This window comes from Tinamus guttatus, unplaced genomic scaffold (genome assembly GCF_059628265.1).
Source record: "Tinamus guttatus ecotype Peru unplaced genomic scaffold, ASM5962826v1 Tinamus_guttatus_pri_ptg001150l, whole genome shotgun sequence".
NCBI classification, from domain to species: domain Eukaryota; kingdom Metazoa; phylum Chordata; class Aves; order Tinamiformes; family Tinamidae; genus Tinamus; species Tinamus guttatus.
The window spans coordinates 3,147,954-3,161,878 of NW_028289684.1; the positions used below are offsets into that span (position 1 = coordinate 3,147,954).

General features: G+C 56.4%; 2 protein-coding genes across 2 annotated transcripts in view; both read left to right on the forward strand.

Moving 5' to 3' along the window:
* The window catches only part of LOC148590694 (uncharacterized), a 33,686-nt gene extending 23,671 nt beyond the window's left edge, over positions 1-10,015 (forward strand). The window contains exons 18-25 of the mRNA XM_088538719.1: positions 1,424-1,507; positions 2,250-2,411; positions 2,801-2,923; positions 5,285-5,296; positions 7,575-7,658; positions 8,401-8,562; positions 8,952-9,065; positions 9,965-10,015. Of these exons, the coding sequence (XP_088394845.1) occupies positions 1,424-1,507; positions 2,250-2,411; positions 2,801-2,923; positions 5,285-5,296; positions 7,575-7,658; positions 8,401-8,562; positions 8,952-9,065; positions 9,965-10,015 (792 nt within the window). The remainder of the gene's footprint in view (positions 1-1,423; positions 1,508-2,249; positions 2,412-2,800; positions 2,924-5,284; positions 5,297-7,574; positions 7,659-8,400; positions 8,563-8,951; positions 9,066-9,964) is intronic.
* A 229-nt stretch (positions 10,016-10,244) lies between these two features.
* Positions 10,245-13,925, forward strand: part of LOC148590695 (uncharacterized) — a 36,677-nt gene continuing 32,996 nt past the window's right edge. The window contains exons 1-2 of the mRNA XM_088538720.1: positions 10,245-10,952; positions 13,687-13,809. Of these exons, the coding sequence (XP_088394846.1) occupies positions 10,245-10,952; positions 13,687-13,809 (831 nt within the window). The remainder of the gene's footprint in view (positions 10,953-13,686; positions 13,810-13,925) is intronic.

A 13,925-nucleotide genomic window follows, 5' to 3' on the forward strand; every position in this document is an offset into this window, starting at 1 on the left:
TCATTACCTGGCCACACTGTGTTGAGGAATCAGGCAACATAAAGCATGGAACAAGCAGTAGTAACAAACATCACGGCGACGCCGTACTTCCCAGTACACGCTTGAGCAGCAGACTGAAGGCAACAATCCCCCCCAGCCTAGGTGCTTTACGCCTGCAGTTCAGCAGTATGGAGAGACTGCTCCGGTCACGCAAATCACAAATAGCATGTGCTCAGCGTACAACAGATGACACCTTTTATCCAACAAATGGCTTGCCAGTATATGACACATAGAAATCCTCGGTGGTTCTCGTAAGAATCCTACCACTGTGGTGTCGCAGGGAGGACGGTTGTTCACTTGTTACTCTGCTTTTTGCTGGAGAGCATCTAGGCCTGTGCAGAGCACTCATTATTGACAAAATACTTGCTTAGAAGGGATTAAGCGGCCGAAGTCTTTCAGCAGCCTCTCCTTCCATGTTCCCTATGGTAACATCATGTGAGGAAAGGGACGGGCCAAAGAGCCACGGTCATGACACTCGTCTGGACGGACACGTCCAGTCCAGCCCACTACGAATGGCTGCCTCACATCACTGAGGCAGAGGGAGGTACATCTTTGGTACAAAGCGAGCTTTAAAAATGCTCAAGAAGATCTGCCGTCTGTGCAAACTGAGCTCCAAGGCCTCTCCTCCAAGGTCTGCGCAAGCCTCCACCCGGGGAAGACCGGCACAGAGCCGACAAGGCCCCTCGGCAAGGCGAGGGTAGGCCGGGCTGCAGGCCAGCCCCAGGGGGCCTGCCAGGACGGGCGGTGGCGCGCGAAAGCAGCCATGCGACAATGCGCCATTGTGAGGCTGGGGTCACTCATGAGGCGAGCGGCCGCGGCCGGCAGAGCTGGGTGCTGCTGGAGCCATTGGAGCCAGCGAAGTTCGCAGCTCGTGGAAAAAGTTTTGGAACAAAGCATGGAGAACATTCCCCGTGCTGATGTCCGAAACAGAGATGGATTAGCGAGCACAGAGGAGAAGAGGGCCGAGGTGTGTACTGGGCTGCAGAGAGGGCTCAGCGTGGGAGCCAGCAGCTGTGTGGGGCTGCTCTTGGCATTGGGAGTGCACAGGGGAGGGAGAGTGACAGGCATAGGGGGAGGCCGGAGGAGGCTCTTGGGGAACTGTGTCTCTTTGCCGCTGCTGGAGTCCAGCTCTGCAGGCCAGAGAGTGCTGTGCAAGGACGTCAGGGCTTGGTAAAGGGGCTGGAGTTGTAGGCAAGTGACCAGAGGAGCAGAGCGTGCTTGAGGAATAGGCCATTTTTGGCACCCTCCTTGCCTGGGGCTTTCAAGGCGCACTTCTGGAAGCTGCTGTGCAGGAAGGCTGTGGAGCCTGCGCTTCAAAAGCCCATGAGCGCCTCTTTCTTTCCAGCCCGGGCGCCGAAGACAGCAGCTCAGAGATTCTAATGAGCTGCTGAACTTGCCGCTTGGTGTCAAGATCCCCGTGGAGCCGGGCTCAAGCACAGTCTTCCACCGGACCAAGCTGGGTGTAAAGGTAAAAGCAGCTGAACGGAGTCAGGAAAGTCCCCTCTTCCTCCTCTTCTTGCTGGACACGCTGAGCATACTGCAAGAGGGACATTCCTCCATCCAAGCAGTGGGATATCCTGGTGTCAGCGGGAGCTACAGTCCTTAGTGTGACAGGGAACAGATGGTCTGTGCGCTCAGAGAAGGCAGGAGCTGCCAGGAGGAGGCCCCAGGTCGTGTGCAGGAGTTGGGAGAGCAGGTTGCAATGTGGGTCTCTGCCCACGCATGAGCTTGCAGAGCCAGTGGCAGCCTGGTGTGTGGCACTGGAGAAGTGTTCCACGGGGCCCGGCGCGCAGCAGGCAGCAAGGCAGCCAGGGCGCAGTGTCCTAGCAGCAAGGCCAGCGATGCTCATACAGAACCTGGGAGACTCTCCAGGAGAGTTTTCCCTTCTCTTGCGCTCTGTCTGTGCACAGTTGTAAATGGCAAGGCTTCTCTATTGGGGAAACGTGTCAGGTATCCCTCTAGAGACAGCCACAAGACAGGAGCTGTGGAGCTGGGGGATTCTCCTCGGCTGAACTCTCCCAAGTAGAATAAGCTTTCCTTTGGGTACGATTCCCCCTAGCTTAGGGGCGAGCTAGGTGCTGAGCCAGGAATGACCCTAAATCCCTGAGCCTGGAGAGCGCTACCCTATGAGCTGACAAAGCTGCAAAGCGTCTTTGTCTCTTTCCTCAGCCACCCTACCCTGATCTTCCCATGCACAATGTATCTTACAGCTTCACCGGCCGGCCGGTCACTTTGATCTTGGAGATCCGTACTGTCACTTGCTGGGGAATGAGTACAACAGCCTGCATGACCCCCATTTGCGGAAATACTACAACCGCAAAGACAACCTGCGTAGGCTGAGGAAAGAAGGTTTCATCACCAAGGATGGCAAAGTAGGGTGTCCATGCGGGTGAGAAGTAGAGTTGCCACAGGAGGGGGAGGTTGCCAGAGTGCTTGCTGCAGCCACTGAGTGCAGGTGGAGGGCGCGGGACTGCTGTACTGCTTTCTCTGCTGCGGGCGCAGGAGTAGCCCAAAGCTCGCTCTGGGCATTCCCATCTGCTCTTCCCAGGCTGTGCGGTGCTGCCACAGCAGCGGGCACGTGGCCAGGAGACGCAGCGAGGAGCACGACTCCGCACTGGGTGCTGGGAGCCGGACTCCCTGACACCGGACAGGGCCCGGGCGCGCGGGAGCAGCTGCCACTGGGCTGGCGTTCCTCCCGCCAAGGCAGGCTGCGCATGAGCAGCACAAGTGCTGGGTGATTTCTCCCCTCATCTTGCCGTAGGTTGTTTGCAGCCTGCGTGAATTCAACCAGTACAGGCAGTACCTGACGACGCTCAAGATAGAGCTTGAGAAAACAGAAGGGCGGGAACACGATCCTAAACCTCAGGGTTCACAGGTACCTTTTGTGGTGCAGGGGGTTGAGGTTTCCCTTCTCCCAGGAAGGCATGACCTGAAGAAGCGGGGAAGGCTGAGCTGGTGTGCCAGCTCTTGTGGCATGGAAAGGACTGCGCAGGTCCGTGCTGAGCAGCTGATGCAGGGTGCGGGATTTGGGCACGGGTGGGAAAGTCGTCCCTGAGTGCCGTCCGAGTGCTGAGAGAGGCCCTTCTCTCCTGCTCCCTGCTTCCCCATCTTGGGCAACGGCTTCTCAGAAAGCATGACAATGCAGGGAACTCCAGGGTCAAGGACTGCTTGTTCCTACTCATAAAATGAGCATTCTTCACATTCAGGTCTGGACAAGGTGCCAACAAGCCTCCGATAATAGGCAGAGGTGTCACGGGAGCCAAGCAGGCAAGACCCGTGGCAGCCAAGACCATGGCACCCGTGGCAGCCAAGACCATGGCACCCGTGGCAGCCAGGAAAACACCACCCATGGCAGCCAAGAACAAAGCACCAATGGCAGCCAAGATCACAACACCTGTGGCAGTGAAGAACACAAAACCTGTGGCAGCCACCAACACAACACCCGTGGTAGCCACGAACGCAACACCCATGGCAGCCAGGACCAGAACGCCCGTGGCAGCCAAGAAATTACCACCAATGGCAGCCAAGAAAAGAACACCCATGGCAGCCATGAACACAAGCACCATGGCAGTCAAGAAGACAACAACCACGGGAGCCTAGACCACAACCCCCAAGGCAATCAAGACCACAGGGCCAATGGCAGCCAGGACCACAACACCTGTGACAGTCAAGCCTCCAACGCCCACCGCAGGCAAGGCCGGGGCCAAGAGTTCAAGCCAGTAAGTCAGCCTCCTCCACCCCCTCTCTTCAGTCTGTTCACCGTTCACTCAACAGGTCCTCCTGCTTTCTGTTGCAGAAGTGCTCAAAGGAGGAAAGGCCCGCTAAAGCCCGCACCACCTTGAACTGGAAAAGGCTGACAGAAGTGCAGGAGCTGGCAGAGCGCATGGTGGAGAAAGTGCTGCAGAGGGTGAAAGAGCTGGAGCAGTCAGTCCACATTTTAAGCAGGGCTCCCCTGATGATCCGCGGAAGGTTGTTTGATACTGGAGGAAGGGTCGGGCTTTCAGAGACGCCTCCTCCAGATCTCTGGGAGGAAGTGTGGCAGGCGGCTAGAGAGATGGCAGCAAGCCTTTCGGATCACCTGCGGAAGCGAGGGGCATACAGGACATCAAACACCTCTGAGCCCACGCTGCTGGCCAGGCGCGGGCAGAAGCGCGTTGTCGCCGGAGCCACTCCAGAAGGCACATTGGGTGAAAGCAGAGCGAGGCAAGATGACTTTCCTAGGCAGGACGCAGCAGCTTCTCTGCCTTCTTTGGACAAAATCACCAGAGATGCTGCTAAGAGCATTGCAGCCACCTTGAAACGGTTTGTAGCGTCTCAGTTTGAGTATCGCTTCCACTGCAAGTTTTTGGAGATCCTGAAGCTGCCCGTGAAGACTCTTTCTCAGAGACAGCTGCAGCCACCCCAGGCACCTTCCTTGAGCCAGGTCAGGGAAGAAGAAGGATCGTCGGGAGCCTCTGAAGAGCAGGCACAAGAAGCCACGAGCCTCCTGGTGTTGCCACCCTTCCAAAATGCTGCTGAGATATTCCAAGACAGGAGCGCACTTGAAGGGGACAGTAGCATTGCCAAAGCAATTTGCAAAATTCAGCAGCTCCGCTCAGAATTAAAAGTGTATGCGGAGAACTTTGTCCACGAGGCTCTGGAAACCCTGAAGAAGCAGCAGAAGGTGAAAAACGAAAGGTTTACCAAGGCAAGACCCTTGAAGGACACGGCAGAAGAAAGCACCGTGCAGAGTGGCCCCGTGGACCGGCTAGAAGAGCTGCATGTTCGGCCTCTGCCTGCACGAGATAGAGACGTGCCTTGCAGAAGGCAGGTGGCAAAAGAGCTCAACTGGAGAGATGAGAACGGCAGCAATCTGGGACAGGTCTTTCCAAAACCAGAAGGAAGGACTACTGCTCCTGGCAAGTTAGTGGACAGTCAGCCAAGAACAAAGCTCCCTCCCATCATGGTCCCTGGAATGACCATGCTTTCAGAGGATGAGGCAGAGTCTCCAGAATATGCAGAGAAACATTCAGCTCATCTGCTCCCATCCATCCACCAAAGCTCTGAGTATCTTGCTCAGAGCACACCCAAAGACATGCAGAAACCTCTCACTTTCTCCTCGCCACCGGCATCAAGACCTCCTTCTGCACTGCTGGATATCCAACCAAAAGCGAGGCCAGGGAGCACACGAGAGCCTTTCCCCTCCATTGCGCAGCACTATTGCAGGCAGCCCGTCCCTCCAACAGCTCCAAAGTGCCCTTCCCAGAGCGGAGCCCGGGTGAGACCGATGCATTTAAAGCTGGTGACAGACAAGCCGGGGCAACATGAATGCTGACAGAGGGATTACCAGGAAACAGAATAAAAATGTTACTTCCAAGCACTGCATGGACGTTCTTGTAGGCCTGGGCTGCTCTGGTGGTTTGCACCTTGTCATGACAGGGACAGGCAAGTGCTTTGAGAGCTGCGCGAGACCTTGTGCCCAGGTCGCGAGGCAGACGAGCCAAAGCTTCTCTTCAAGCAGCCTACGGGGGGCAAGGGCTCCAGAGCGCCCTTTCTCGGGGCGAGGGCATTGGGGCAGGCCTGGGCTATCTAGCCATAACCCAGGCAGGCAAGGCTGCTCCCACCGCTTGCACTCACACATGTACTCCTGCGCTTGCTTCCCATCCCTCCGTTAGGGTGTCAGTAGAGGCAAGCCTGCTCTGCTTCAGAGTTCACCTGAAGCATTTCCATGGCAGCAGCCGAATGTCCACCGTTGATTTGGCGGCAGAGCGAGCTACCTATATGTATTTCAACTGCACAGAGACTTGGTGGACGGAGAACTCCCGCAAGGGTCATTCCATTCCCCACTCTAGCCCCAGCTCCATGTGCGTGTATATATGCTGGCGGGACACACATCACTCTCGAAGCGAGCTGCAGTAGTGGCACTCTGGGTCTTAGGGCTTCCTGAGCCAGAGATTCCCCAGCATCAGCGTTTTCATAGCTGCCGGTGGACTTAGCCTACATGCCATTGTCTACTGCCTGCGTCAGCCCCATTTTGCTTCTGCCTGCCCTAAGGCACCTTAAGATTCTATCACTATGAGCGCCACAGTACAACGACACCTTGTCCAAAATAGTTATTTAAATAGAGACCTCTTCATTACCTGGCCACACTGTGTTGAGGAATCAGGCAACATAAAGCATGGAACAAGCAGTAGTAACAAACATCACGGCGACGCCGTACTTCCCAGTACACGCTTGAGCAGCAGACTGAAGGCAACAATCCCCCCCAGCCTAGGTGCTTTACGCCTGCAGTTCAGCAGTATGGAGAGACTGCTCCGGTCACGCAAATCACAAATAGCATGTGCTCAGCGTACAACAGATGACACCTTTTATCCAACAAATGGCTTGCCAGTATATGACACATAGGAATCCTCGGTGGTTCTCGTAAGAATCCTACCACTGTGGTGTCGCAGGGAGGACGGTTGTTCACTTGTTACTCTGCTTTTTGCTGGAGAGCATCTAGGCCTGTGCAGAGCACTCATTATTGACAAAATACTTGCTTAGAAGGGATTAAGCGGCCGAAGTCTTTCAGCAGCCTCTCCTTCCATGTTCCCTATGGTAACATCATGTGAGGAAAGGGACGGGCCAAAGAGCCACGGTCATGACACTCGTCTGGACGGACACGTCCAGTCCAGCCCATTACAAATGGCTGCCTCACATCACTGAGGCAGAGGGAGGTACATCTTTGGTACAAAGCGAGCTTTAAAAATGCTCAAGAAGATCTGCCGTCTGTGCAAACTGAGCTCCAAGGCCTCTCCTCCAAGGTCTGCGCAAGCCTCCACCCGGGGAAGACCGGCACAGAGCCGACAAGGCCCCTCGGCAAGGCGAGGGTAGGCCGGGCTGCAGGCCAGCCCCAGGGGGCCTGCCAGGACGGGCGGTGGCGCGCGAAAGCGGCCATGCGACAATGCGCCATTGTGAGGCTGGGGTCACTCATGAGGCGAGCGGCCGCGGCCGGCAGAGCTGGGTGCTGCTGGAGCCATTGGAGCCAGCGAAGTTCGCAGCTCGTGGAAAAAGTTTTGGAACAAAGCATGGAGAACATTCCCCGTGCTGATGTCCGAAACAGAGATGGATTAGCGAGCACAGAGGAGAAGAGGGCCGAGGTGTGTACTGGGCTGCAGAGAGGGCTCAGCGTGGGAGCCAGCAGCTGTGTGGGGCTGCTGTTGGCATTGGGAGTGCACAGGGGAGGGAGAGTGACAGGCATAGGGGGAGGCCGGAGGAGGCTCTTGGGGAACTGTGTCTCTTTGCCGCTGCTGGAGTCCAGCTCTGCAGGCCAGAGAGTGCTGTGCAAGGACGTCAGGGCTTGGTAAAGGGGCTGGAGTTGTAGGCAAGTGACCAGAGGAGCAGAGCGTGCTTGAGGAATAGGCCATTCTTGGCACCCTCCTTGCCTGGGGCTTTCAAGGCGCACTTCTGGAAGCTGCTGTGCAGGAAGGCTGTGGAGCCTGCGCTTCAAAAGCCCATGAGCGCCTCTTTCTTTCCAGCCCGGGCGCCGAAGACAGCAGCTCAGAGATTCTAATGAGCTGCTGAACTTGCCGCTTGGTGTCAAGATCCCCATGGAGCCGGGCTCAAGCACAGTCTTCCACCGGACCAAGCTGGGTGTAAAGGTAAAAGCAGCTGAACGGAGTCAGGAAAGTCCCCTCTTCCTCCTCTTCTTGCTGGACACGCTGAGCATACTGCAAGAGGGACATTCCTCCATCCAAGCAGTGGGATATCCTGGTGTCAGCGGGAGCTACAGTCCTTAGTGTGACAGGGAACAGATGGTCTGTGCGCTCAGAGAAGGCAGGAGCTGCCAGGAGGAGGCCCCAGGTCGTATGCAGGAGTTGGGAGAGCAGGTTGCAATGTGGGTCTCTGCCCACGCATGAGCTTGCAGAGCCAGTGGCAGCCTGGTGTGTGGCACTGGAGAAGTGTTCCACGGGGCCCGGCGCGCAGCAGGCAGCAAGGCAGCCAGGGCGCAGTGTCCTAGCAGCAAGGCCAGCGATGCTCATACAGAACCTGGGAGACTCTCCAGGAGAGTTTTCCCTTCTCTTGCGCTCTGTCTGTGCACAGTTGTAAATGGCAAGGCTTCTCTATTGGGGAAACGTGTCAGGTATCCCTCTAGAGACAGCCACAAGACAGGAGCTGTGGAGCTGGGGGATTCTCCTCGGCTGAACTCTCCCAAGTAGAATAAGCTTTCCTTTGGGTACGATTCCCCCTAGCTTAGGGGCGAGCTAGGTGCTGAGCCAGGAATGACCCTAAATCCCTGAGCCTGGAGAGCGCTACCCTATGAGCTGACAAAGCTGCAAAGCGTCTTTGTCTCTTTCCTCAGCCACCCTACCCTGATCTTCCCATGCACAATGTATCTTACAGCTTCACCGGCCGGCCGGTCACTTTGATCTTGGAGATCCGTACTGTCACTTGCTGGGGAATGAGTACAACAGCCTGCATGACCCCCATTTGCGGAAATACTACAACCGCAAAGACAACCTGCGTAGGCTGAGGAGAGAAGGTTTCATCACCAAGGATGGCAAAGTAGGGTGTCCATGCGGGTGAGAAGTAGAGTTGCCACAGGAGGGGGAGGTTGCCAGAGTGCTTGCTGCAGCCACTGAGTGCAGGTGGAGGGCGCGGGACTGCTGTACTGCTTTCCCTGCTGCGGGCGCAGGAGTAGCCCAAAGCTCGCTCTGGGCATTCCCATCTGCTCTTCCCAGGCTGTGCGGTGCTGCCACAGCAGCGGGCACGTGGCCAGGAGACGCAGCGAGGAGCACGACTCCGCACTGGGTGCTGGGAGCCGGACTCCCTGACACCGGACAGGGCCCGGGCGCGCGGGAGCAGCTGCCACTGGGCTGGCGTTCCTCCCGCCAAGGCAGGCTGCGCATGAGCAGCACAAGTGCTGGGTGATTTCTCCCCTCATCTTGCCGTAGGTTGTTTGCAGCCTGCGTGAATTCAACCAGTACAGGCAGTACCTGACGACGCTCAAGATAGAGCTTGAGAAAACAGAAGGGCGGGAACACGATCCTAAACCTCAGGGTTCACAGGTACCTTTTGTGGTGCAGGGGGTTGAGGTTTCCCTTCTCCCAGGAAGGCATGACCTGAAGAAGCGGGGAAGGCTGAGCTGGTGTGCCAGCTCTTGTGGCATGGAAAGGACTGCGCAGGTCCGTGCTGAGCAGCTGATGCAGGGTGCGGGATTTGGGCACGGGTGGGAAAGTCGTCCCTGAGTGCCGTCCGAGTGCTGAGAGAGGCCCTTCTCTCCTGCTCCCTGCTTCCCCATCTTGGGCAACGGCTTCTCAGAAAGCATGACAATGCAGGGAACTCCAGGGTCAAGGACTGCTTGTTCCTACTCATAAAATGAGCATTCTTCACATTCAGGTCTGGACAAGGTGCCAACAAGCCTCCGATAATAGGCAGAGGTGTCACGGGAGCCAAGCAGGCAAGACCCGTGGCAGCCAAGACCATGGCACCCGTGGCAGCCAAGACCATGGCACCCGTGGCAGCCAGGAAAACACCACCCATGGCAGCCAAGAACAAAGCACCAATGGCAGCCAAGATCACAACACCTGTGGCAGTGAAGAACACAAAACCTGTGGCAGCCACCAACACAACACCCGTGGTAGCCACGAACGCAACACCCATGGCAGCCAGGACCAGAACGCCCGTGGCAGCCAAGAAATTGCCACCAACGGCAGCCAAGAAAAGAACACCCATGGCAGCCATGAACACAAGCACCATGGCAGTCAAGAAGACAACAACCACGGGAGCCTAGACCACAACCCCCAAGGCAATCAAGACCACAGGGCCAATGGCAGCCAGGACCACAACACCTGTGACAGTCAAGCCTCCAACGCCCACCGCAGGCAAGGCCGGGGCCAAGAGTTCAATCCAGTAAGTCAGCCTCCTCCACCCCCTCTCTTCAGTCTGTTCACCGTTCACTCAACAGGTCCTCCTGCTTTCTGTTGCAGAAGTGCTCAAAGGAGGAAAGGCCCGCTAAAGCCCGCACCACCTTGAACTGGAAAAGGCTGACAGAAGTGCAGGAGCTGGCAGAGCGCATGGTGGAGAAAGTGCTGCAGAGGGTGAAAGAGCTGGAGCAGTCAGTCCACATTTTAAGCAGGGCTCCCCTGATGATCCGCGGAAGGTTGTTTGATACTGGAGGAAGGGTCGGGCTTTCAGAGACGCCTCCTCCAGATCTCTGGGAGGAAGTGTGGCAGGCGGCTAGAGAGATGGCAGCAAGCCTTTCGGATCACCTGCGGAAGCGAGGGGCATACAGGACATCAAACACCTCTGAGCCCACGCTGCTGGCCAGGCGCGGGCAGAAGCGCGTTGTCGCCGGAGCCACTCCAGAAGGCACATTGGGTGAAAGCAGAGCGAGGCAAGATGACTTTCCTAGGCAGGACGCAGCAGCTTCTCTGCCTTCTTTGGACAAAATCACCAGAGATGCTGCTAAGAGCATTGCAGCCACCTTGAAACGGTTTGTAGCGTCTCAGTTTGAGTATCGCTTCCACTGCAAGTTTTTGGAGATCCTGAAGCTGCCCGTGAAGACTCTTTCTCAGAGACAGCTGCAGCCACCCCAGGCACCTTCCTTGAGCCAGGTCAGGGAAGAAGAAGGATCGTCGGGAGCCTCTGAAGAGCAGGCACAAGAAGCCACGAGCCTCCTGGTGTTGCCACCCTTCCAAAATGCTGCTGAGATATTCCAAGACAGGAGCGCACTTGAAGGGGACAGTAGCATTGCCAAAGCAATTTGCAAAATTCAGCAGCTCCGCTCAGAATTAAAAGTGTATGCGGAGAACTTTGTCCACGAGGCTCTGGAAACCCTGAAGAAGCAGCAGAAGGTGAAAAACGAAAGGTTTACCAAGGCAAGACCCTTGAAGGACACGGCAGAAGAAAGCACCGTGCAGAGTGGCCCCGTGGACCGGCTAGAAGAGCTGCATGTTCGGCCTCTGCCTGCACGAGATAGAGACGTGCCTTGCAGAAGGCAGGTGGCAAAAGAGCTCAACTGGAGAGATGAGAACGGGAGCAATCTGGGACAGGTCTTTCCAAAACCAGAAGGAAGGACTACTGCTCCTGGCAAGTTAGTGGACAGTCAGCCAAGAACAAAGCTCCCTCCCATCATGGTCCCTGGAATGACCATGCTTTCAGAGGATGAGGCAGAGTCTCCAGAATATGCAGAGAAACATTCAGCTCATCTGCTCCCATCCATCCACCAAAGCTCTGAGTATCTTGCTCAGAGCACACCCAAAGACATGCAGAAACCTCTCACTTTCTCCTCGCCACCGGCATCAAGACCTCCTTCTGCACTGCTGGATATCCAACCAAAAGCGAGGCCAGGGAGCACACGAGAGCCTTTCCCCTCCATTGCGCAGCACTATTGCAGGCAGCCCGTCCCTCCAACAGCTCCAAAGTGCCCTTCCCAGAGCGGAGCCCGGGTGAGACCGATGCATTTAAAGCTGGTGACAGACAAGCCGGGGCAACATGAATGCTGACAGAGGGATTACCAGGAAACAGAATAAAAATGTTACTTCCAAGCACTGCATGGACGTTCTTGTAGGCCTGGGCTGCTCTGGTGGTTTGCACCTTGTCATGACAGGGACAGGCAAGTGCTTTGAGAGCTGCGCGAGACCTTGTGCCCAGGTCGCGAGGCAGACGAGCCAAAGCTTCTCTTCAAGCAGCCTACGGGGGGCAAGGGCTCCAGAGCGCCCTTTCTCGGGGCGAGGGCATTGGGGCAGGCCTGGGCTATCTAGCCATAACCCAGGCAGGCAAGGCTGCTCCCACCGCTTGCACTCACACATGTACTCCTGCGCTTGCTTCCCATCCCTCCGTTAGGGTGTCAGTAGAGGCAAGCCTGCTCTGCTTCAGAGTTCACCTGAAGCATTTCCATGGCAGCAGCCGAATGTCCACCGTTGATTTGGCGGCAGAGCGAGCTACCTATATGTATTTCAACTGCACAGAGACTTGGTGGACGGAGAACTCCCGCAAGGGTCATTCCATTCCCCACTCTAGCCCCAGCTCCATGTGCGTGTATATATGCTGGCGGGACACACGTCACTCTCGAAGCGAGCTGCAGTAGTGGCACTCTGGGTCTTAGGGCTTCCTGAGCCAGAGATTCCCCAGCATCAGCGTTTTCATAGCTGCCGGTGGACTTAGCCTACATGCCATTGTCTACTGCCTGCGTCAGCCCCATTTTGCTTCTGCCTGCCCTAAGGCACCTTAAGATTCTATCACTATGAGCGCCACAGTACAACGACACCTTGTCCAAAATAGTTATTTAAATAGAGACCTCTTCATTACCTGGCCACACTGTGTTGAGGAATCAGGCAACATAAAGCATGGAACAAGCAGTAGTAACAAACATCACGGCGACGCCGTACTTCCCAGTACACGCTTGAGCAGCAGACTGAAGGCAACAATCCCCCCCAGCCTAGGTGCTTTACGCCTGCAGTTCAGCAGTATGGAGAGACTGCTCCGGTCACGCAAATCACAAATAGCATGTGCTCAGCGTACAACAGATGACACCTTTTATCCAACAAATGGCTTGCCAGTATATGACACATAGGAATCCTCGGTGGTTCTCGTAAGAATCCTACCACTGTGGTGTCGCAGGGAGGACGGTTGTTCACTTGTTACTCTGCTTTTTGCTGGAGAGCATCTAGGCCTGTGCAGAGCACTCATTATTGACAAAATACTTGCTTAGAAGGGATTAAGCGGCCGAAGTCTTTCAGCAGCCTCTCCTTCCATGTTCCCTATGGTAACATCATGTGAGGAAAGGGACGGGCCAAAGAGCCACGGTCATGACACTCGTCTGGACGGACACGTCCAGTCCAGCCCATTACGAATGGCTGCCTCACATCACTGAGGCAGAGGGAGGTACATCTTTGGTACAAAGCGAGCTTTAAAAATGCTCAAGAAGATCTGCCGTCTGTGCAAACTGAGCTCCAAGGCCTCTCCTCCAAGGTCTGCGCAAGCCTCCACCCGGGGAAGACCGGCACAGAGCCGACAAGGCCCCTCGGCAAGGCGAGGGTAGGCCGGGCTGCAGGCCAGCCCCAGGGGGCCTGCCAGGACGGGCGGTGGCGCGCGAAAGCGGCCATGCGACAATGCGCCATTGTGAGGCTGGGGTCACTCATGAGGCGAGCGGCCGCGGCCGGCAGAGCTGGGTGCTGCTGGAGCCATTGGAGCCAGCGAAGTTCGCAGCTCGTGGAAAAAGTTTTGGAACAAAGCATGGAGAACATTCCCCGTGCTGATGTCCGAAACAGAGATGGATTAGCGAGCACAGAGGAGAAGAGGGCCGAGGTGTGTACCGGGCTGCAGAGAGGGCTCAGCGTGGGAGCCAGCAGCTGTGTGGGGCTGCTGTTGGCATTGGGAGTGCACAGGGGAGGGAGAGTGACAGGCATAGGGGGAGGCCGGAGGAGGCTCTTGGGGAACTGTGTCTCTTTGCCGCTGCTGGAGTCCAGCTCTGCAGGCCAGAGAGTGCTGTGCAAGGACGTCAGGGCTTGGTAAAGGGGCTGGAGTTGTAGGCAAGTGACCAGAGGAGCAGAGCGTGCTTGAGGAATAGGCCATTCTTGGCACCCTCCTTGCCTGGGGCTTTCAAGGCGCACTTCTGGAAGCTGCTGTGCAGGAAGGCTGTGGAGCCTGCGCTTCAAAAGCCCATGAGCGCCTCTTTCTTTCCAGCCCGGGCGCCGAAGACAGCAGCTCAGAGATTCTAATGAGCTGCTGAACTTGCCGCTTGGTGTCAAGATCCCCGTGGAGCCGGGCTCAAGCACAGTCTTCCACCGGACCAAGCTGGGTGTAAAGGTAAAAGCAGCTGAACGGAGTCAGGAAAGTCCCCTCTTCCTCCTCTTCTTGCTGGACACGCTGAGCATACTGCAAGAGGGACATTCCTCCATCCAAGCAGTGGGATATCCTGGTGT